General features: G+C 45.7%; 1 protein-coding gene across 5 annotated transcripts in view; it reads right to left on the bottom strand.

Moving 5' to 3' along the window:
- Positions 1–21,319, bottom strand: part of abca2 (ATP-binding cassette, sub-family A (ABC1), member 2) — a 147,139-nt gene that overhangs the window by 100,011 nt on the left and 25,809 nt on the right. Inside the window, exons 1-3 of one of the 5 annotated variants that reach the window (XM_025896872.1) lie at positions 3,944–3,985; positions 3,735–3,828; positions 1,689–1,691 (exon numbers count right to left, since the gene is read on the bottom strand). The exons of 1 other annotated variant lie outside the window; for it this stretch is intronic. In XM_025896872.1, coding sequence (XP_025752657.1) covers positions 1,689–1,691; positions 3,735–3,828; positions 3,944–3,970 — 124 coding nt within the window. In that variant the 5' untranslated portion in view covers positions 3,971–3,985. Of the gene's footprint in view, positions 1–1,688; positions 1,692–3,734; positions 3,829–3,943; positions 3,986–21,319 lie in introns of those variants that run through there. 3 more of the 5 variants (XM_005447870.4, XM_025896873.1, XM_019365962.2) reach the window with 3 other exon arrangements.

Genomic DNA, 21,319 nt, shown 5'->3' with positions numbered 1-21,319 from the left:
GTGTGTCCAAAAATGACATAAAAGACGTCCCTTTGACGCAGTGGGAACATTTTAACCACACAAAAAGCTGACTTTTACAGGATGTCCTCTTTTCAAATGAAAAAAAAAATGAAACAAAAGGTAGACTTGGTGAAGAAACTATAGTGTTCAGAAAGGAGTCCACCTTAAACTAATGACTGCATTTAACTCCTGGTCCACGGGTTGTCTGGAGATCACAGGGTCAATACAAGATCCAGGCAACAGCAAAGATTGTCTTTACATGTCACAGGCCACCAAGTATATATAGACATCATTTATTCAGTGATGAGTCCACAGTGAATAATGTCATCATGCATTTCTATAATGGAAGTGTGAATTTATAAGTATGTAAAATGTGCCCTACAAAGTAGTTCAGTTCATTCTTCAGCTCACTGACATCTGTCCTCTCTGATCAGGTCTGTTAGATATACTGAGTGTTAAGTGCACAGCATGGCGTAGGAAACAGAATTAGCATGTACTAAACAGCAGCTCATTAATAAATGTAAGTTTTCATAGCCTGGTCAGAAACACTGAACATGGTGAATGAATGTGTGAAAAGATTCAACAAAGTAATTACAGAAGTATTTATTAGCTCTGTTGTGGATTAGATTACTTTTCGTAATTCCATTGGATAACAAAACAGATGTGCTTCTCTGTGTCCGCCAACCAGCGGTGTGCATCACGGTGCTGGTTCTGAGGTGAACTAAGTAAGCCTGAGCGGAGCTCACTCACAGGAGCCAGATGAGCTTTTTTACCTGAGTGCACACACTGAATTAAATTCAGTCCTTCAGCAGCTCATGAGACATAAAGAAAGATTAATTCCCTTGATTACTTTGTTTTTTTGCATCTTATGAAGTAGAAAATGCTCCAGTAAGCAGACATAAAGTCACGACTGAGAAGGGTAACATCCACTATGCTAGGACTAAACTAAAACCATTATGTTGGGAACTGCAGTTACTCTGCAATCCAAGTTTTAGGCCGTCAGACTCATCTGCACTCACATTTTACCAACTCTGTATGTGCTGAGCTCATTCATTTATACACCTGGAGCAAATACATCATGCTCGTCAATCATGTTATTTTAAAAGGCACAGTTGGAATTATCCGTACTGGCTCCTGACTGGGCAAAGACACTGTTTAGCATCTAATGTGTTGAGTAGCCTGTAAAGGTGGTCCAATGTACAAATTCAGAAGAAATATGAAACTGGCTTTTGGATTTTCAGTCTACATCCTCTGGTTTTGTGAGTAGTGTGCCCAAGTGTAACCACAACTATATACACTAATGTGTGTGTACGCCTGCTCATTTATTTCCTTTATGAGACATGATTATACATCACTACATTTAAGATGCATCAAACTTGGCTGCCTGTTCAGTCTTTTATTCTGTGGTGCAAATATCACTTTTTTCTCTGTGTTGCATTTAAAATGCTCCATTTATAGTTAAACCATGAATTCATTTCTTGACTTTGTATCAAAAATCAACTTTAAGAGATAACAGAAGGGACAGTTTAAGATTATCACTCAAACAAATCTGACAGCAATTTAAATCAAAGTGAAAGAAAGAAAGAAATCTCCATCAGCCAGAGGTCCGGGTAGAGCTCAGCTTTGCAATATACAGAGTGTATATTATATAATCTGTTAGCATAAAACAAATTCACAATGGCACTTACACACTGGTCCATCCAAAATGTTGAGAACATGCATCATGCAGAAGAAAGAAAGAAAGAAAGGAAGGAAGGAAGAAAAAAGAAAGAAATGTAAAATAAAAGAATAAAAGACAAAGAAATTAAAATAAACTGGGTGCTACGATGGCTACAGGGTTAAACATGAAAAACCAGCAAACAGCTGAGCTGACACGTCACTAAGAGATGAACCAAGAACACAAAAACTGGAAATGTTGCAGAAGTTGATCTAATATCATATTATTGGTGGATTGAGTGGGAGGACAGTATAAAGGGTCTATATAAGACTAAATTAGCTCTCCAAAGTTTTTTTATTTAATAAAAGCTGTTTCATGTTGCATGTTTTAACTTTGAAAGCAGTGAGACTGCTCCCTCACCATGAAGCAGGAGCTGACTATGCTTTTTAAAATGAATAAATAATATCAAGTTTACTTAAGTTCCAGTTCCTCCTGGTAAGAGTAATGACCAAAAATGAGGAGTATTAAGGCAGTGCACATGACTCCACCCCCTTTATGATAAACTTAAGCCATAAACAGTAACTCTAAAATCCTCAGTGCTTTGTTTCATGCACTGACTGATGATGACTGTGTTCAGTCATCATCATGTAAATACAAGTTTCACCCACATTTGGGACTAAAAGCAAACCTGCAATAAAAACAGAGTCTTTCATCAAACTACTTTTATATGAAGAAAAGCGATCTCTGCAGCTGCCATCATCACTGTGTGTGGATGTACCTGCAACAAGCAGGGGTGAATCTAAAGGAGGGCATGGGGTGTACTATATCCCTGTCCTTATTTCAAGGCTTTGGTGACAGTATTTTTCAGATTTAAAGCATTGTATAAAATGTTGTATTAATTAAATTGTGTGCAGCCCAATATAAAAGCAGTAAAACTGTTAGGTTGGACACTGAGATATTATTAACATGTTAACATGTCGTCATGTTTCCAGCATCACAAAACTGCATGAAAGCACAGGGAGAACTTCAGGATGCTGATTGGCTCACTTTTCTTCATTCAGCTACCACGTGCTCTTTTAAAGGCTGACAGACACACACATGCATGCACACGCACAAAAACACATACACATGAACACACACAAGTCTATGTCATCCAGGAGAGATGAAACTTTTTATTTCTCTTATTTCAAAAAGAATTCCAATAAGGCAGGAAAAAGCCACATTTTATGTTCTGCACATATATGTCTTATCTTATGTGACATTACCATACTGTAGATTATTTATTCATTTTCACGTTTAAGTTTTCTTGCCATACCTAAACTTTAATACAGCACATAAATATAATGAATAAGTTTAGTTTTCTGACAGATGTTGTACAGGGTTAATTATAAAATCGGTCCTTTATGACCAGTTTCTAAATTGGAAACCACTGAGCAGTTCATTTTGAAATAGCTGTTTTTCTATTTTAAATATTTATTATTGTTCATTAATAAAACAAAAACATTTCTTATCCGATTACTCGATTAACCCATGAAGTAACTGACAGGAAGCTTCTTAGATTTGCTTTGTCTGGTAGATACCTGCACTTTGTGTTTACACAGTTATTATGCTGGTCTAGTCATTTTTATATATTTTTAGGTTAACATTTTTTGATTATTATAATTCATTATGTATTTAAAAACATTCTCTAAACATGCTGAAACTAAAAATAATTTGAACTTGATTATGAAATGTTTTAATTTAAAAAAAATCTTTAAAAAATTGACTGACTGAGAGAAATATGTAGCTTTGACAAACTACTGTATATTAACCTAAATCTTTTCTATGCAATGGACACTGATTAAAAATATACTAAGAATATCCGTGCTTCATCTGCAATCACTGCTGTAAACAGCAGGATGTAGTACGAGTACTGAAATGTTTTTGATTCTGAGGATGAAGATGCAGTAGACACTTTTAAAGGCCAATCCTGGTTATTAGCAACTTCAGTAAAATGTATCGCCGCTTCCATCCCCGTGTCTACTAGTAATACAATTTTCCCCACTGCTGTCTTTAGGTTCTCAAACGCTCTGCTTACCTTCCTTGACAGGAATTGCTGGCTTCTTTTGCCTCAGACCCAGGAGGATGAAGAAAAGGACGAGCGGGATGAAAATCTCAAAAGCCAGCACCCACTGAATTGGAACAAGAAAGATAATTTACAGTATTATTTTTTCACTCCGTTTCAATGAAATCTGGGCTAAACCTAGCCCAGTTTCAGGTCAGTGATCTTGAGTCATGGATCTTTACCATTACACTCTCCTTGTCAGTTCCCATCACACAGTTCACAGTTCATGTTTCACAACAGACTTTACAGAGTTTGCTTACTTTAAGATATCAATCTTTTACATCAGTGAGGGAGTGTGAAAGATGTCCAGTCTGCACAGCTGCTCTTCATTGCAATGCCAAACCCTTTTTATGTGGCCATTACTCTAACCCTTTAGCGTTCTGCTCAACCAATTGGTAGAGTACATTTTCAGGCCCTATATCCAACTGAGGCTGAAATTTACCTACCTTATTGAGTCTTTTCTACAAATCAGTTTACATCTGTAATGCCAAAAAAATCCACCAGAAGGCAATGTGAATGTAAACTCCCAACCAGGAAGTCAGAAACAAAAAACCTTCCAACATATTTTGAGTGTTTTTGATTAAACTAAGGTAGGAAGATATAATTTTTGGATATATGATAGTGTTAGAGGACTTACTAAACAGATGTATGTCACTTGACAGCATTAAAAAAGTGAAATTAAATGTTTAATAATTTTTTAAAAAAGTGCTCAACCAAACGGTTGATTTGTCACTTTATGGTTCTAATGATAAATCACATTAAGTGTTAGCACAGCAAGAATATGCTGAAATAATTTCCTCAGTAAGTAATTTTTGTAACTTTCTCAGTTAATATTAGTAAATATCTTAAAAATCAAGAATAACATGTGGAAATCACAAATATCACAACTGATTACCTTTTAATCAAATTACAGTAGCTGGTAAATTGATATTACTAAGTTGTCAAAATTATAATTTCATGTTTAACAAGTACTGTATGCACCCTATAGTTTCAAGATGGCGGCGCGAGCAGTCGCAGCGGCCCGGCGCTCTCCTTAATTTAGCGGTTTTCTTTTTATTTTGTGTATTTTTGTTTCACTTTTACTCCGATATGCAGGAGCACATATGCAGTACAGTAAAACTGAACTGATTGCGGTTCTAAACCACAAAAACCTGCACACCTTTGCTGACAATGACTGGGACTCAATTCCCCCGGAGATCCGGAGGGTCACCGACTCTAATTTCACCATACCACCGCTGAAGTGGCGTAGGCGACGGAGGCACAGGAAACAGAAGAGAGGGAAGAGAGCGGGGCTGAAGGCTAGGCTACGTGCTAACCCACACGGACCGGCTATTCCGAGTCTCTTCCTCACCAACTCACGGTCACTAAATAACAAGATGGATGAGCTACGACTGCGGATCACCTCACGCTGTCTGGATTACTGTGTTATGATCATCACAGAGACTTGGCTGGACTCTTTTACCCCAGACACTGCGATTGAGCTAGCGGGCCATGCTACGTTCAGAGCGGACAGGAACAAAGAGTCCGGTAAGAAACGCGGGGGAGGTCTGCTAGTGTTTGTGAACAATAACTGGTGCACCAACAACACAGTTAAAGTCGTTCACTGCTGCCCAGACATAGAATACATGATGGTTCAGTGCAGACCCTTCTACTTGCCGAGAGAGCTCACAGCGATCACAATAATAGCAGTTTATGTGCCGCCGCAAGCTAATGCTAAGTCAGCCATGGAGCTACTCCAGCACTCCATTAATAAACAGCTAACAACGCACCCGGACTGCGCTGTGATCGTGGCAGGAGATTTTAACCACACAAACCTGAAATCTGTCCTGCCTGGATTCTTTAAAAACGTGAGCTTTCAGACGAGGGAAAACAACACACTAGACCAGGTCTACACCAACATCCCAGATGCTTACAAGGCCACCCCCCTGCCTCATCTCGGATACTCTGATCATCTCTCTCTTTCCCTGATCCCTGCTTATAAACCTCTAATTCAAAGACAAAAACCATCTGAAAAATCAGTAAGAGTGTGGACCGCGGAAGCCACCACGGCCCTACAAGACTGTTTTGATAACACGAATTGGAGTGTATTTGCAGAAGAATCAGACTTGGAGGGCCACACATCTGCCGTACTCTCATACATCAGCTTCTGTACTGAGAGCGTAACAACAACAAAGACTGTTAAAGTGTTCCCAAACCAGAAGCCATAGCTCAACAGTGAGGTGAGAGCCCTACTAAGAGCACGTGACAGCGCCTTCAAATCAGGAGACCAACAAGTCTACAAAGAGGCACACCAATCTCTGGTTAAAGGCATAAAAGAAGCCAAGCGCAAATACAAACAGCGCATCGAGGAACACTTTAACACAAAGAACTCCAGAAACATGTGGCAGGGGATCAAGACACTCACTGGCTACAAAGACAGTCGCACACAAACCAACTCCCCAGACATCACCTTACCTGACACCCTAAACCATTTCTTCGCCCGCTTTGACCAAGAAAACAGGGACACCATCACCCATCCTGCCATTACAGAGAGGGATGACGCTCCCATCCAGCTGGAGCAGCACCAGGTCAGAGCCACACTGCGCAGAGTCAATGCGAGAAAAGCAGCTGGTCCTGACGGTGTAGCCGGTAGAGTGCTTAAAGCATGTGCAGACCAACTAGCAGAGGTTTTCACCACCATCTTCAACCTCTCACTGCTACAGTCTGTAGTACCATCCTGCCTTAAGTCAGCCACCATCGTTCCAGTGCCCAAGAAGAACACAGTGAGCTACTTGAATGACTATCGTCCAGTTGCTTTAACACCCATAATTGCCAAATGTTTCGAACAGCTCGTCATGTCACACATTAAAGCTGCCATCCCTGCAAACCTCGATCCATACCAGTTTGCATACAGGGCAAACAGGTCGACAGAGGATGCCATAATAACAGCTCTTCACACAGCCCTCACACACCTGGACTGTAGTAACACCTATGTGAGAATGCTGTTTGTGGACTTCAGCTCTGCCTTCAATACAGTTCAACCCCACAAACTGGTTAATAAACTAAGCAACTTAGGACTCAGCAGCTCACTGTGCAGCTGGATACTGGACTTCCTGAGCAACAGATCCCAGAATGTAAGAATGGGAGAGCACACCTCCTCCACCCTCATTCTGAATGTGGGTGTCCCACAGGGGTGTGTCCTCAGTCCCCTCTTATACTCACTTTTCACCCATGACTGTTCACCAATCCACACCAGTAACACCATTATAAAATTTGCTGATGACACCACTGTCATAGGACTGATCGACAACAACGATGATTCAGCCTACAGAGAGGAGGTTCAGCATCTGAAGCAATGGTGTGACGACAACAACCTGCATCTGAACACAGCCAAGACCAAGGAGATGGTAATCGACTTCAGAAGAACAAAGCGATCTGAGCACTCTACCCTCTACATTGATGGGGAGGAGGTAGAAAGGGTAGAAAGCTTGAAGTTCCTCGGAGTCCACATCTCGGCTGACCTTACCTGGTCCACAAACATCTCCCACCAGGTAGGGAAAGCACAACAAAGGCTGCACTTCCTCAGGAAACTACGTCAGGCCCAGTTACCCCAAAGACTGCTAGTAAACTTCTACCGCTCCACCATTGAGAGCCTTCTGACTTACTGCTGCACACTGTGGTTCAACTGCTGCACCGCGGAGGACAAGAGGAAACTGCAGCGGGTGGTGAGGGCAGCAGAGCGGGCAATCGGCACTTCACTAACTCCCCTCAGAGACATCTATACTGGCAGACTTCAGCAGAAAGCCAGCATCATCATCAAAGACCCCTCGCACCCTGGACACTCACTTCCCCCCCCTTCCCTCTGGTAAACGCTACAGGTCCATCAGGTCGAAGACAAACAGACTCAACAGAAGTTTTTACCCACAGGCTGTCAAACATGCCCTACCTCCACCCTGATTGGAGGATAACTGCACTGCCAACACTCATGGACATTACACCTTATTTATAAATCGTATTTCTGTTTATACTTCAATGCAACCAACACCTTTACCTCTTTAAACTGTATTTATTATAACATTATTTAGTAGAGTTCCAACAGCACCCCCCCCCACTCAATGTGCAATATCACCCCCCCCCACACACACACTCAATGTGCAATATCACTGATCACACTGCACCTCTCAATGCACCTGCTAGTTAGATGGCATGTATGTGTATGTATATAGATGTAAGCGTGTATGTGGAAATATGTGTGTGTATGCATGTACGGATGCAAATATGTATATATACATATATGTATGTATGTGCATGTATGTTTGCAGGTGTATGTATAACTTGTACATATCTTTCTTGTGTAAATGTAAATTTGTCTGTTATTGTGTAAATACTTAGGCTATTGTGTACTCCACACACATGGAGAAATGCCAAACTGCCTTTCACTGTTCTTGTAACAGTGACAATAAAAAAGCTATTCTATTCTATTCTATTCTAAGCAATTAAATGGCTAAAAATCACATGGTCCAGTGGCATGATGCTCATGATACCATCCACCCTCAACCACAGTGTGTTTGAGGTCATGGTTTCATATGAAGCCACAAGGGCTGGCACTCTCCACCAATATACTGCCAACAAACCAGATGAGTGGGGCTTTAAATTGTTCTGCCAAGCAAGCTCATCTGGCATCATCCACGACTTGCTGCTGTATCAGGGGGGTCTACATTCTTCAATGCTCCCCTCAGTGAAAAGGAACAGAAGCTACCTCTAAGGCGCCAAAGTTGTAAAAAACACTATGCAAACCCATAAAAGAACCTCAGCTCTTCACAAGTTTCAGCTTGGTCCAGAACTTGCACACCTCCTTGGGTGTCAGGTGCATTGGTACTGTATGACCAAACTGCACTGGTGGAGCTCCCCTGATGGCAGACAAAGACCTGATGAAGAAGGGCCATGGAGCCTCTGCTTACAGGTCTGATTGCAATAAAATGGTTTGACAAGAAATGTGTCAACCTTCTAAACAACGCCTGTGGGTTCATGCCTCTTTCATCGGTCAAACGGTGGAGCAAAGAGTCCAATGCAAAGATCACCTTTTCATGCCCATCATTCATCCCTGTATATAATTAGCATATGGGAGGAATTAAGCTTTCTGATATGCTATTACACCTGTATAAGACAAGTTATAAGTTACAAGTTAAGGACGTGGCATATTCCACATGCCACGTCCTTGACTAGAATACCTGGTCTACAAGAGGGACTGTGCCCTACTGGACCAGAAACAGATGGCTCTCAAAAAGGTTTCTGCTTGGCTGTGTCTGAACCAAGTTAACAAGCCAGCATCTAGAGTTGGACAACCATGATTCAGCTCTCCAAGACCACAGAATAAATGCTACACCCTAAGACCCCAACGACCAAAACCACAAACAGACGTGCTTGATTTGCAAGGTTTTTGTTTTTTTGCTGTTGTGCTGTTGCACATTTTTCACATTTGCAGATTAAAAAAAAATGTATTTTGTTGTTTGATATAATACTTTCCTTTCATGGAATGAAAACACCAATGTTCACTGGCATGCTACTAGAAATAAACTGTATCCAATGCCCTGGATAGTTTTTGTTATTAATTTAATTATAATTTGGCCATTTATTTGATTTTTTTCAACTGTATTATCTACTGTACTTGTATTTGCAGGGCATTTCATACGTTAACCATTAAGTGACATCTCAACCATTTGGTAGAGATCAATATTTTAAAAACTACAGGGTCTATCCATCCATCCATCCATCTTCGTCCGCTTTATCCGAGGCCGGGTCGCGGGGGCAGTAGCCTAAGCAGGGAAGCCCAGACCTCCCTCTCCCCAGCCACCTCCTCCAGCTTATCCGGGGGAACACCAAGGCGCTCCCAGGCCAGCCGAGAGATGTAATCTCTCCAGCGTGTCCTGGGTCTGCCCCGGGGCCTCCTCCCGGTGGGACATGCCCGGAACACCTCACCCAGGAGGCACCCAGGAGGCATCCTTGTCAGATGCCCGAACCACCTCAACTGGCTCCTTTCGATGTGGAGGAGCAGCGGCTCTACTCTGAGCCCCTCCCGGATGGCTGAACTTCTCACCCTATCTCTAAGGGAGAGGCCAGCCACCCTTCGGAGGAAGCTCATTTCTGCCGCTTGTATCCGCGATCTCGTTCTTTCGGTCACTACCCACAGCTCGTGGCCATAGGTGAGGGTAGGGACGTAGATCGACCGGTAAATTGAGAGCTTCGCTTTTACACTTAGCTCCCTCTTCACCACGACGGACCGGTCCAGCGTCCGCATCACTGCAGCCGCAGCACCAATCCGTCTGTCGATCTCCGGCTCCCTTCTCCCATCACTCACGAACAAGACCCCGAGATACTTGAACTCCTCCACTTGGGGCAGGAACTCATCCCTGACCCGGAGTGGGCACTCCACCCTTTTCCGGCTGAGAACCATGGCCTCAGATTTGGAGGTGCTGATCCTCATTCCCGCTGCTTCACACTCGGCTGCGAACCGCTCCAGTGCGAGCTGGAGTCCCTCACCTGATGAAGCCAACAGAACCACATCATCCGCAAAAAGCTGAGATGAGATTCTGAGGCCACCGAAGTGAAAGCCCTCCGCCACTTGGCTGCGCCTAGAAATCCTGTCCATAAAAATTATGAACAGAACCGGTGAGAAAGGGCAGCCCTGGCGGAGCCCATCACCCACCGGGAAAGAGTCCAACTTATTGCCGGCAATGCGAACCAAGCTCTTGCAACGGTTGTATAGGGATCAAATGGCCCGTAGCAATGGGCCAGACACCCCATACTCCCGCAACACCTCCCACAGGACACCCCGAGGGACACGGTCGAATGCCTTCTCCAAGTCCACAAAACACATGTAGACTGGTTGGGCAAACTCCCATGCACCCTCAAGTATCCTTGAGAGGCTAAAGAGCTGGTCCAGTGTTCCACGACCAGGACGAAAACCGCATTGTTCCTCCTGTATCCAAGGTTCGACTAGCGGACGAACTCTCCTTTCCAGCACCCTGGCATAGACTTTCCCAGGGAGGCTGAGGAGTGTGATCCCCCTGTAGTTGGAACACACCCTCCGGTCTCCCTTCCTAAAGATGGGGACCACCACCCCGGTCTGCCAGTCCAGGGGTACTGCCCCTGATCTCCACGCAACATTGCAGAGGCGTGTCAACCAAGACAGCCCCACAACGTCCAGAGCCTTCAGGAACTCGGGGCGGACCTCATCAACACCAGGGGCTCTGCCACCAAGCAGTTGTTTAACTGCCTCAGTGACCTCGCCCCCGGAAATTGGCGGGTCATTCCCCTCATCCCCAGACTCTGCTTCCTCCTCGGAAGACGTGTCAGTGGGATTAAGGAGGTCCTCGAAGTATTCCTTCCACCGCCTGACAATTTTCTCAGTCGACATCAGCAGCGCTCCGCCAGCACTATACACAGTGCAGGTAGAGCACCGCTTTCCCCTCCTGACACGCCTGACGGTTTGCCAGAATCTCTTCAAGGCAGTCCTAAAGTCTTTTTCCATGGCTTCTCCGAACTCCTCCCACACCCGAGTTTTTGCTTCAGCCACTGCCCGAGCCGCATTCCGCTTGGCCTGTCGATACCTGTCGGCTGCCTCCGGAGTCCCACAGGCTAACCAAGCCCGATAGGACTCCTTCTTCAGCCTGGTGGCTCCCTTCACCTCTGGTTTCCACCATTTGGTTCGGGGATTACCACCACGGCAGGCACCAACCACCTTGCGACCGCAGCTCAATGCAGCAGCTTCGGCGATGGAGACGCTGAACATGGTCCATTCGGACTCAATGTCCCCAGTCTCCCTTGGAATGCTGTTGAAGCTCTGCCGGAGGTGTGCGTTGAAGATCTCACGGACTGGGGCCTCTGCTAGACGTTCCCAGCACACCCTCACTACACGTTTAGGTGCACCGGGTCTGTCCAGCGTCCTCCCCCGCTACCTGATCCAACTCACCACCAGGTGGTGATCAGTTGACAGCTCAGCCCCTCTCTTTACCCGAGTGTCCAGAACATATGGTCGCAGGTCTGGTGATACGATTACAAAATCGATCATCGACCTGCGGCCTAGAGCATCCTGGTGCCACGTGCACTTATGGACACTCTTATGTTCGAACAAGGTGTTCGTTATGGCCAAACTGTGATTTGCACAGAAGTCCAATAACAAAACACCACTCGGGTTCAGATCAGGGAGGCCGTTCCTCCCGATCACGCCCCTCCAGGTCTCGCTGTCGTTACCCACGTGAGCATTGAAGTCTCCCAGCAGGACAACAGAATCTCCAGGTGGGGCACCTTCCAGCACCCCCCCCCCCCAGGGACTCTAAGAAGGCTGGGTACTCTGAACTGCCACTCGGCGCATAAGCACAGATGACAGTCAGGACCCGTTCCCCGACCCTGAGGCACAGGGAACAAACCCTCTCATCCACCGGGAAAAACCCCAACGTACCGGCAGCAAGCCGAGGGGATATTAGAATACCCACCCCAGCCCGCCGCCTCTCACCAGGGGCAACTCCAGACTGAGACAGGGTCCAGCCCCTCTCCAGGAGACTGGTTCCAGAGCCCGAGCCATGCGTAGAGGTGAGCCCGACTATATCTAGCCGGTACTTCTCAACCTCACGCACTAACTCAGGCTCCTTCCCCACCAGAGAGGTGACATTCCATGTCCCTATTGCCAGTCTTGGCAGCCGGGGATCAGTCCGCCAGGGCCTCCGCTCCTGGCCGCCGCCCGGCACACAATGCACCCGACCCCTATGGCGCCTCCTGCTGATGGTGGGCCTGCGGGAGGATGAGCCCATGTCTCCTCTTCGGGCTGTGCCCGGCCGGGCCCCATGGACTAAGGCCCGGCCACCAGACGCTCGCCTTCGGGCACCCTCCCCGGGCCTGGCTCCAGGGCAAGGCCCCGGTAACCCTATCCCGGGCAGGGTAAACTGTTCCCTCGATGTTCTCTTCATAAGGGTCTTCTGAATCGCTTTTTGTCTGGTCCCTCACCCAGGACCAATTTGCCATGGGAAACCCTACCAGGGGGCAAAAGCCCCCAGACAACATAGCCCCTGGGATCCCTGGGACACACAAACCCCTCCACCACGATAAGGTAGCGATTCACGGAGAGGCTACAGGGTCTATTGAAAAAAAAAATATTGATTGTGGTTATTACTCACCCAAGTCAATAAGAAATGCAAACAAAAATTTTTTATAGTGCTTTTTTCTTGGTGTGGACCTCACTAAAGCAGGCTGTGCAATGCAGTTTAGTTTGCTCTGTGGGCATGTTACAGATTAAAGACACCATCAGAGACAGGCTGATATGGCAGGTTTGCTGTACAATCCACTGCAAGATATGTGCCTCACCATCAGAGGAGAGGAGATGAGAGGAGATGAGATGAGATGAGGAGAGGAGAAGAGAAGAGACCTTTGACCTTTAACACACCTTTATTATATCAATACTTCAACTCACAACCATAACTGAAAATGAATGCCAAATCAACATATGAACAACCCTGGCCTCGTGCAACTTGTTGGCAAGATCATGAACCTTGCAAACCTCATGAATGTCCTCTCCTAGCAGCGACCAGAATTTCTGGTAAAATTCCGCAGGAAGACCATCAACTGCTGATGACCGACCACTGTTGAGTTGTTGAACCGCTAAAGACATCTCCTCAGAAGAAATAGCAGACTCCAACACAGCCGATTCAGCCTCATCCAGCCGTGGCAGCCCCACCAGCATCTTCGTCACACATTCAGGGTCACACGTGTCAGCACTAAAGAGGCTGGCATAAAAGTCAATGGCGAGCTTCCTCATTTCAACTGAGTCAGATGTCACCTTCCCATTTAGAAGCCTGAGGTGCAACATTTGGTGTGACTCTCGAACCCTTTTCTCCAACTTAAAAAAGAACCTTGTCGGGGCATCTATTTCTTTAATGGTAGAAATCCGAGTCCTTATAAGAGCACCCTTTGCTCTTTCGTGAAGAAACTTGCCCAAAGCCTTCCTCCTACTGTTCCAGGTACTATGTGCATTATCTGTCCCACTTACAATCTCAGTCTCTAGCCCCTTGAGCTCTCGTCCTCAAAGCAGTCCTTAACAGTGGCCGTTGCATGTGATGTGTATTGTTGACAAAAAAGCTTAATCTGTGTTTTCCCCACCTCCCACCATTGAGCCAAATTGCAAAAGTCCATTTTCCTTAGTTTCCAGTGGCGCCAGAAGTCAGAAAAAGCTCGACAGAACTCTTTGTCATGAATCAGCTGCACGTTAAAGTGCCAGTGCGAACAGATGTTAGAATGCATCAATAAAGAAATATCTGCAGTCACTAAATGATGATCAGAAAAACCAATAGGTGAAATCTCTGCTTTAACCAGTCTATTATTATACATCTGGTTGATATATAACCTATCAAGCCGAGTTGCTTTCACATTGCTCTCAGAAACTTTTACATATGTATACTGTCTGGTTGTGGGATGGAGCTTTCCCCACACATCAGTCAAATCATTCTGAAGAATGATTGTAGACAAAAGTGAGCCCGAAAGTGGGCGGGGCTCTCCTATGTTTCTGTCAACTGAAGGGTGGGTTGTGCAATTCCAGTCCCCTCCCACCACTATTATTGACCCACTATTTAATTTTGATAACTCATCATTAATTTTATGAAATAATCGCACACGACCCGCAGCTGAGTTATGGGCGTATACATTCATAAAAGCAAAAGAAATTCCCTTGATGGTTGCTTGTACTACCTGTGCCCTTCCCTGCTCTATCTCACAGACAGAAACATGTGACAGTTGAAAGTGCCTAGAAAATAAAATTGCTACACCTGCACTGAGGTTAGTACCATGACTTAAAAAAGCCTGCCCACTCCAACTCATTCCCCATTCTGTCTCATTATCTATGGTGCTATGTGTTTCCTGTAAAAAGAACACATCGATGTTTTTGTTCTTACTAAGCTCCACTAAGACTGCACGCCTTTCCCTATCCCTACCCCCATTAATGTTAAGTGTACCTACTCTCAAGCTCGCCATATAAGACAGAGAGGAGGAAAAAAAGAGAAAAGACAGTGAGACGCTTCCAGAAAGACACCCACAGTGCTCCAAACATTTTACTATGCTTTTAAAGGAGTTTTTCCTCGTTTTTCCCTCCTCAACTTAGTCAGGATCTTTTTAAGACGGAATCTTTTCTGTTTGCTCAGTTGTTCATAACCAACAACTCTTCTTATTTTCAGAACAGATTTTATAAAAAGATCAACATCTGGAAAAAACTCAGTGACTTCCACAGACTGCATGCCAAATGTCTCATCCAAAAAGCGGTTTATATCTTCTAAGGAATACGACTGCTGATGGTCTTCTTGTGAAACAACATCAGAGCATTGTGACAGGGAATCATCTTCCAACAAATCATCTTCCTCATTTTCTGCGCTCAAAGAACCTGAAATTACATTCAGAACACCCACCTCACTTGCCGTTGCTTTGGTCTGCCCACTGTCCTGAGTTTCCTCCACACTTTCCCCGTCCTGTATGTCATCACATCCATCCTCCACCTCATTGGTCCCCTGTACTATCCCCTGTTCTTCTAGCGCAGCCTGTGGAGCACTGGCTGCGACCTCCATTCTGTCACCCTGCGCCGCTAGCGGCTCGCCGATGACAGCGCTGCTCGTAGACGGCTGCTCGTCCGCACCGCTACGAGCCGGCTGTTCTCCCGTACCGGCATCTACAGCGCGCTCCTGCCCACTTGCCCCACTAGCATGAGCCTCTTGGTCACCTGTGTCACCGCGCACCTCCTGCTCTTTGTGAGGGGAGGATGAGCGTTTATGGCCAACATCACCACACTCAAAGCACTTCATGCTACCTGCACTTGCGTAAACAGTATATAAGCCGTTTTCATATCGTACTTTAAACGACACTTCCAGTGTCTGTGAAGGATCGTTCAGATACATGAAGGCCTGCCTTCTTAGTGACTGAACGTGCTGCAGTCTGGCGTCTTTGCAGCCAAGACGAACAACCCTGAACCCGCTAGCAAACTTTCCAAAGCGGGTCCGTTCCTTCTCAAGTAGTTCATTCTGGATGAACGGCGGGACACCGGACACGGTGACCCGCGTAGATGGCACAAACAGTGGCGAAACAGCCACAAACAAATCATCCAGAACGATCCCCCTTTCAACTAACAGGTGAACCAAGCGCTCCTCACGGAGAAAAGCAACCACAGCCTTGTTCATCCGAGAGCCATAAGTTATGTTCTCATGGCCCACCTGTTCACCAACAGCCAGCAGAACCTGCTCCACACTATACTGCTGGGGTGCCACCACCCTGGCCCCATGTCTAATAGACAGGGGAGGCGAACCCTCACTGAGGAGGGACGCCATGACTCAAGGTGAAACCAGCCAATTAACTAAAATTCTTCACTTCACACAACACAATGAAATAAACTTGCCTTACCTTTTAACTAGGGATGCAACGATACCAATTTTTTCAAACCGATCCGATACCGATACTTGGATCTGAGTACTTGCCGATACCGAGTACAAAAACCGATACTTCTGCCACACACAAGTTAAACTTAACCGGTAGTAAAGAAACGACCCCACACAACTCTTTAACACAAACGAAAGGTTTACTGAAGGTAAGGGCAGAGACAAATACTGTACAACACATCCCTTTTTTAAACTCAAATGATATTCCAATTCCTTAACCAAATGAAATACACTGTATAAATGAAATAATTCCCTTGCAAATTATATTAAACAACCCAACTTATGTTATCACCTTTTGGTAAGTGACTCACTAATATACACTCCAAAACACGTTATATAAATCCACTAAACATACAATATTCACACATGGGCTCCACACACACTCACATTCACACTTGTTGCAGGCCTGTTTGCTGCTCACGCCGGACGATGGAGAAAAATCCTCTTCTCCCCAGTAAGAGCACAAAAGTCTGACTTACAGTTCCGTTGCTCGGTAGGTCGCCATTCACCAGTCCCACACTAAATCCACTCCCTGCGGACCCGATGCTGTCTCTGCTACAGCGCGTTAGCCAGTCACTGTCCAGCTCTCCGACAGTCCATAGCAGCTGCCTCCGTGGCGCAGCCAAGCAGTCCGGGCTAGCCTTTAGCCTCGGCGGTCATGGCTGGAAACACAGTTTTCCACGGACGGTGGTGCGACCGTTGAAACAAAAAGTCACTTCACCCACACTCTGTTGCGAAGCTCTCACACGGTTAGCTTTCTAGTCACACACTCTTTTGTGCAAGTTAACCTCAGTAAAACTAGCCGAGTCTCTCACTTTGGTTCAGCTAACCTCGTGCATCTCTCCATGCCGTTCTCTTCTGTGAACTGTGAACACCTTATGTGGCGTTCAAGTCCATGGGAATTATGAGTATCTACTACCAAATTCCCATCCGGGCTACATTAGTATCGGTTCATGCTATCGGTTGACTTTTACGAGTACGAGTACGCACACATTTTACAGTATCGGCACCGATACCCGATACCAGTATCGGGATCGGTGCATCCCTACTTTTAACCACCCATAAGCCCAAAGTTTTCCGGAAAAAAACAGTCCAAACGTCCCAAACTCACTCAGCAGCTCAACGCACTCACCACACACCTTCACACACCCATTCACTCACACTCCCAGCATGCAGTGCAGGAAGGAGAGAAGAGAAGAGAAGATGCTGACAAAAGTACCATAGTTTAAAACAAAGGTTCACAGTAGATTGCGTGTTCTCACTCACAAATGTATCACTGCATTTGTGAGTGCTGATCAGGGTGCATTCTGATCACCAGAATAATTCTCAGAAATTACTCCAGAAATTTTCAAGACAATTTCATCAAGCTCTTTGGCATCTAGGGCAACTTCCTGTCATCTTCTCTTTCAACACTCCTGAATTTAACCTGGACATGGACCCCCAGCAGCTGCAGTTTATTTCATTTAATGAAATCTAAAACAAAGGTGTGTGCTAACAAAGCCAAATGAAGGCCTTGATTCTTTCCAGGAATCATGAATCATAACACTGTAACTCGTAACACTGTCCACACAGAACTGTTGGAACCATGATGTCTTTGTGCTTCTGTCTTGGATGCCCACAGATACACACCCAGCTGCTGCGTGTGTTCTGTTTGTGAAGGTTAGCACAGACAAAGAGGCCCTTTAGACAGAGACAAGAGTCCACTGACACACAGGTTACAATAAACTAATATGTCTCTTCTCACATATCAAGTTCTATTATAGATGATCCATTTGATCTGACAGCACTCTCATACATCTCAACTTTGGTCAATTTGGGAAAACAAAATGCTACAAATAAGGAGACTTTAATGTGATTTTAAAACTGTATTATTTTTCATTTCTTGGGGGAAAAATGCAAATGGCTGATTTGATTTAGAAACAACAGGTTTTTTTCTCAGTGTCTGACTCTACAGCTTTCCCTTATGACCAAGTTTATATGGTCAAGTTATTACACACACACACAAAGAGAGAGAGAGAGCAAGAGAGAGACACTGCACATGTGTTATGTTATGTCTGACAACTTAAACCTCTGCTTGTATTGTCAAGTTTTTGCCATATTGAAATTAACGGTATTGAAAATGGTACAGAGTATTTTCTGAAGAATTAATATCATATGTGAAATTCTAGTATTCAGACAATCCACCTAAAGAGAACCATTGCAGGGAAATTAGCCTGCATATTACATATACATATTACGTATCAGTATTGGTAACTACTATATTACTGAAATGTTTTTACTAATAGTTGACAATGACAAATGGTGAAGGAATTTTTCAAACTAAAGGAAGAACAGAGAGCAGGATGTTTCAAGATTCTTTATTTGTCACGTGCATGGTTATACAGGTATAACATGCAGTGAAATGTGACCTGATACGCTCCACGACTGTGCAAAGAAAAAAGAGAGAGACAGAACTTTATATACAGTGAATGAGTATATACAAGGAGGACATTATGTACAGCAAGTGGGTGAGTTATGTACATTATATAAAGAGAAATAAAATAAAATAAAACAATCTGGAAATTTACAGCTTGTGTACATTGTGTGGGTAGGGTGTTAAAGTGTCTTGTGCTGTAGTGAGAATGTGGTAATGAGTCCTGTCTCAGTCACTTATGGATGATGGGGGGGCTGATTCAACACACAAATGGCCTGAGGATAAAAACTCCTCTTGAGCCTCTCTGTTCTTGTTCGGATGGTGTGGAACCTTCTGCCTGATTTCAGAAGCTGGAACAGTTCATTGCTGGGATGGGATGGGTCCTTCAAAATCTGAGTTGCTCTAGTCCAGCATCTCCTGACGTAAATGTCCTGTAGGGAAGGGAGAGCAGTCCTGCAGAAGCGTTCTGCCATACAGATCACTCTCTGAAGAGCTTTTTTATCCTTGACACAGCTGTTTCCATACCAGAATGTGATGTTCTGTGTGAGGATGCTCTCCACAGCACCTGTATAGAAAGTCCTGAGGATCTCTGGAGAGACCCTGAACTTCCTCAGTTGTCGTAGGTGGTACAGGCGCTGCCTAGCCTTTTTGGTCTGGACCTGAATGTGGGCAGACCATGTCAGGTCTGAGGAGATGTGGACACCGAGATACTTGAAGGACTGCACACTCTCCACTGGAGCTCCATTAATGATAATGGGCTTGTAGTCTCTGTGCTGACTCCTTCTGAAGTCCACCACCAGCTCCTTTGTCTTGCCGACGTTCAGCTGGAGATGGTTGTCCCGGCACCACGATGCCAGATTCTTCACTTCATCCATGTAGGCCGCCTCATCGTTGTTGGAGATGGCGCCCAACACCACTGTGTCGTCAGCAAACTTCACAATGGTATTGGAGCCGTGGGTGGCCACTCAGTCTGAAGTGTAGAGGGAGTAGAGCAGTGGCGAGAGGACACACCCCTGTGGCGCTCCCGTGCTCATGGTGTTGCTGTCGGAGACACAGCTACACACCTTCACCACCTGAATTCTTCCAGTGAGGAAGTCCAACAGCCATGCACACAGATGGCTGTTGAGTCCCAGATCCCTCAGCTTTGTGAACAGTCTACCATGAACTATTGTGTTGAACGCTGAACTGTAATCAACAAACAGCATTCTCACATAGTTACCCTGTTTCTTGTCCACGTGGCTGAGGGTGGTGTGCAGGACATGGACGAGGTCCTCCGTGGATCTGTCAAACTGGAGCGGATCTGTGGTGTTTGGGATGGAAGAGGAGATGATTTTCTTCAGCAGCCTTCAATCTTCAATCTTCGAGGTCAGTGTAACTGGCCGGTAGTCATTCAGGCATGAGGGCTTGTTGTTCTTGGGGACAGTGATGATGGTAGATCTCTTGAAGCATGTGGGGACCACAGACTTAGCCAGGGACTGGTTGAACATCAAAGTGAACACACCTGCTAGCTGGTTAGCACAGCACCGCAACAGACGGCCGGTGATGCCGTCTGGCCCCGCCGCTTTCCTTGTGCTCACTCTCCTCAGCGCCGCTCGGACGTCGTGCTCGCCGGTCCCTCTCTGATGACGTCACCTTCCTCAGTTGTCAGGCAGTCGTTAGTATTAGCCGCCTGGCTAACCTCGAAACGGGCATAGAACTGGTTCAGCTTGCTGGAGAATGTAGAGTCAGCGTTGGTCGGCGCAGTGTCCCTGGCTTTGTAATCCGTGATTGTGCGTAGTCTGTGCCACATGGATCTACCTCCTACAAACATTTCCACAAACAAAAAGCAGGGACACATCCTGGCCCTTGTCAGTGGATCAGCCAGTTTCCACAATTGTCTTAATGTGTTTTTGTCTATGATACTAAAGAGAATCTGTAAGTAAGGCCTGTCCAGGAATAATTTTAGTTCATGTTCACTGGCTAAAATGATTCTCACTACATGTGCACACAGTATAAACAATCCAAGACCTATAGTATACCTATAGAGCCCCAGACAGGGGGTCACCCAGCAGCCACGGTGCAGAAGCCACAGGGGGCCGAGGAACAACAGGCTCTGCTGGCAGCCAGCTACACCAGAGCGGACTGCCCCGGACCCAGAGACCCGAGATCCGAGGGCCCTCCGCGCCCCAGAAGAGGCCCGACTAAGCCATAGGGACAAACAGAACTGAACACAGTACACACACTCACACTCCCCAAACATACTCTATACGCCCAGGTCCAGACACCATCACCCCCGGAGGGGCAATCCACCCCCAGACGCAGGAGATGTTTGCCTTTATTCTGGGGTGGAGACAAGCGGACCGCCCCCGGTCCTGCACTAGCAAGGAAGTCCACCAGCCAGGACCCCGACCAGCCGGCCAGGTCCTCCCGGCCCCCCGTCCCTGGTGAACAGAGAATGCGAGTGTGAAGACCCCATACCTCACCTGCCCACTCATATGTGGTGTTGCTGCGTGCTGTTCTACAGTACATTTTAAACAGGGGAGGGGCATGGTAGCAAAGACCCTCTGCTAGGTAGCAGCTGGCATCAGCACAGCCCCTCCCAAGAACCCTCAATATCTCCATGTATTTAAAATTGAGAGGTGAGCACCAGCACCAGAGGTAAGGCTGAATAAACAGACATTCCTCTGGAAGCTATTTAGTGTGCCCACCCCCAAGACCCTATA

This window comes from Oreochromis niloticus, linkage group LG12, assembly GCF_001858045.2.
Source record: "Oreochromis niloticus isolate F11D_XX linkage group LG12, O_niloticus_UMD_NMBU, whole genome shotgun sequence".
NCBI classification, from domain to species: domain Eukaryota; kingdom Metazoa; phylum Chordata; class Actinopteri; order Cichliformes; family Cichlidae; genus Oreochromis; species Oreochromis niloticus.
The sequence above is the reverse complement of the archived record's forward strand: the minus strand, read 5'-3'. Positions and strand labels throughout refer to the sequence as shown.